Below are 2478 nucleotides of genomic sequence, written 5' to 3' on the forward strand. Positions count from 1 at the left end.
GCATACATCCAAATCAACAAAGGAATGGCTTAACCAGAACAAGATAAAAGTCTTAGAATGGCCCAGCCAGAGCCCGGACTTGAATCCGATTGAACATCTGTGGGGTGATCTGAAGAGGGCTGTGCATAGGAGATGCCCTCGCAATCTGACAGATTTGGAGCGTTTTTGCAAAGAAGAGTGGGCAAATATTGCAGAGTCGAGATGTGCATTGCTGATAAACTCATACCCAAAAAGACTGAGTGCTGTAATAAAATCAAAAGGTGCTTCAACAAAATATTAGTTTAAGGGTGTGTACACTAATGCAACCACATTATTAGTTTTTTATTTTTACTTCCCACTGAAAAACAGATTTCAGTTTGTTTTCAAATGAGTTGTACAAGTTATAGGCCACATTAAAGGTGGCTAAAGTTCTGGAATTATTTATCTTGGTCTCGTTTTTCTACATCACAGAAACCTGGCATTTTAACAGGGGTGTGTAGACTTTTTATATCCACTGTAAGTGAAACAAGCTGCAAACCCAAAAGCTTAGGTTGCTAAAAGTATATCACTTGCGAAATTTCACACACACACACACACACACACACACACACACACACACACACACACACACAATTAACTGATAGATTCATTACCAATTTCTCAGTTCAAGCTCTCGAAGCTAGCAGTAATTAGCAGTCTCACAGTTACAAAGTCATGGCTGCCATGAAAAAATGGCTAAAGGCCAACTCCAATGTACTCAATCATCTAGACTGTAAACTACTACTACCAGGTCAGACTAGAACTGATTTCCCATCAACATCTCCTTACCTCAGAAGTTCAAGGCATCAAGCAATTCTAGGTAGCTAGAGTAACAGAGAAAGAAATACACTGAGGTCTTTGTACTACTTTATGCAATGAGGCTGAGAGGCAGACGCCTATGCTTTCAGTAAGACTAATCCTCTGAGGCTAATCTCTCACTGTTCCACATTTGGACAGACTGACAGTTCAGACAGCCACTATTTAAAGAGAACCACACCCCTGATGTAACCACACTAATACAGTTACACTCTATAACTGTGGCATAACAGTTATGAGGTTGCTACAGACATGGAAATTAATATTCTCTAAATTTGAGAGATGAATGAATCAAACGATGTGTGAAACCAACTGCACAGAGTTGAACGACTGTTCTTACAAGTAAAATGTTATTAAAGCACATACACTGAGGCTTCTGTTGTAGTTCCAGATTTTAATGCGAGATATTCCAAAGTCTGGGGAGCGTTCCGTGTTCCTGATGATGACGTAGAGCTGGATGGGAGGGTGGAATGGGCATGTCCACATGTGACGCTCTTTGGTTGTCTGTTTACCCAAGTAAAAAAAAGACTAAATTACCAAAAAATCTTTGTCTGTGAAAGAAGTAAAATTCACGCAAAAAAGTCAGCTACCTTAAATGTCAGCTGTGAAAAGAGTATTCTGTACAATTAATGCAGTTCAAACAAGGCTAACTGTCACATTATAACTATAGTAAAGATGAAAAACTATAAACAAATGGGGCACCCCACTAGCTGAATGGTTACGGTGCAGCGCACCATCTGCCCAGGCACAGTGTGATGTCAGAGGTTTGAGTACAACCACAGGCCGTTGTCGCAGTCCTCCCCCTTGACTCCCTCATATCCTGTCTGCCTCTCACTGGCTCACTAAAACAAATAAAGGCACTGAATATATACTGTAAATATATGTGATATACAGTGGGTACGGAAAGTATTCAGACCCCCTTAAATTTTTCACTCTGTTATATTGCAGCCATATGCTAAAATCATTTAAGTTCATTTTTTTCCTCATTAATGTACACACAGCACCCCATATTGACAGAAAAACACAGAATTTGACATTTTTGCTGATTTATTAAAAAAGAAAAACTGAAATATCACATGGTCATAAGTATTCAGACCCTTTGCTGTGACACTCATATATTTAACTTAGGTGCTGTCCATTTCTTCTGATCATCCCTGAGATGGTTCTACACCTTCATTTGAGTCCAGCTGTGTTTGATTATACTGATTGAACGTGATTAGGAAAGCCACACACCTGTCTATATAAGACCCTACAGCTCACACTGCATGTCAGAGCAAATGAGAATCATGAGGTCAAAGGAACTGCCTGAAGAGCTCAGAGACAGAATTGTGGCAAGGCACAGATCTGGCCAAGGTTACAAAAAAAAATTCTGCTGCACTTAAGGTTCCTAAGAGCACAGGGGCCTCCATAATCCTTAAATGGAAGACGTTTGGGACGACCAGAACCCTTCCTAGAGCTGGCCATCCAGCCAAACTGAGCTATCAGGGCAGAAGAACCTTGGTGAGAGAGGTACAGAAGAACCCAAAGATGACTGTAGCTGAGCTCCAGAGATGCAGTCAGGAGATGGGAGAAAGTTGTAGAAAGTCAACCATCACTGCAGCCCCCCACCAGTCGGGGCTTTATGGCAGAGTGGCCCGACGGAAG

General features: G+C 41.2%; 1 protein-coding gene across 4 annotated transcripts in view; it reads right to left on the reverse strand.

Annotated features, from left to right (window-relative positions):
• katnip (katanin interacting protein) overlaps nt 1-2478 on the reverse strand; it is a 22412-nt gene that overhangs the window by 12311 nt on the left and 7623 nt on the right. For all 4 annotated transcript variants that reach the window (XM_020606161.1, XM_020606160.1, XM_020606158.1 and 1 more), the window contains one exon: nt 1201-1338. In XM_020606161.1, coding sequence (XP_020461817.1) covers nt 1201-1338 — 138 coding nt within the window. The remainder of the gene's footprint in view (nt 1-1200; nt 1339-2478) is intronic.

This window comes from Monopterus albus, unplaced genomic scaffold, assembly GCF_001952655.1.
Source record: "Monopterus albus unplaced genomic scaffold, M_albus_1.0 scaffold76.1, whole genome shotgun sequence".
NCBI classification, from domain to species: Eukaryota; Metazoa; Chordata; class Actinopteri; order Synbranchiformes; family Synbranchidae; genus Monopterus; species Monopterus albus.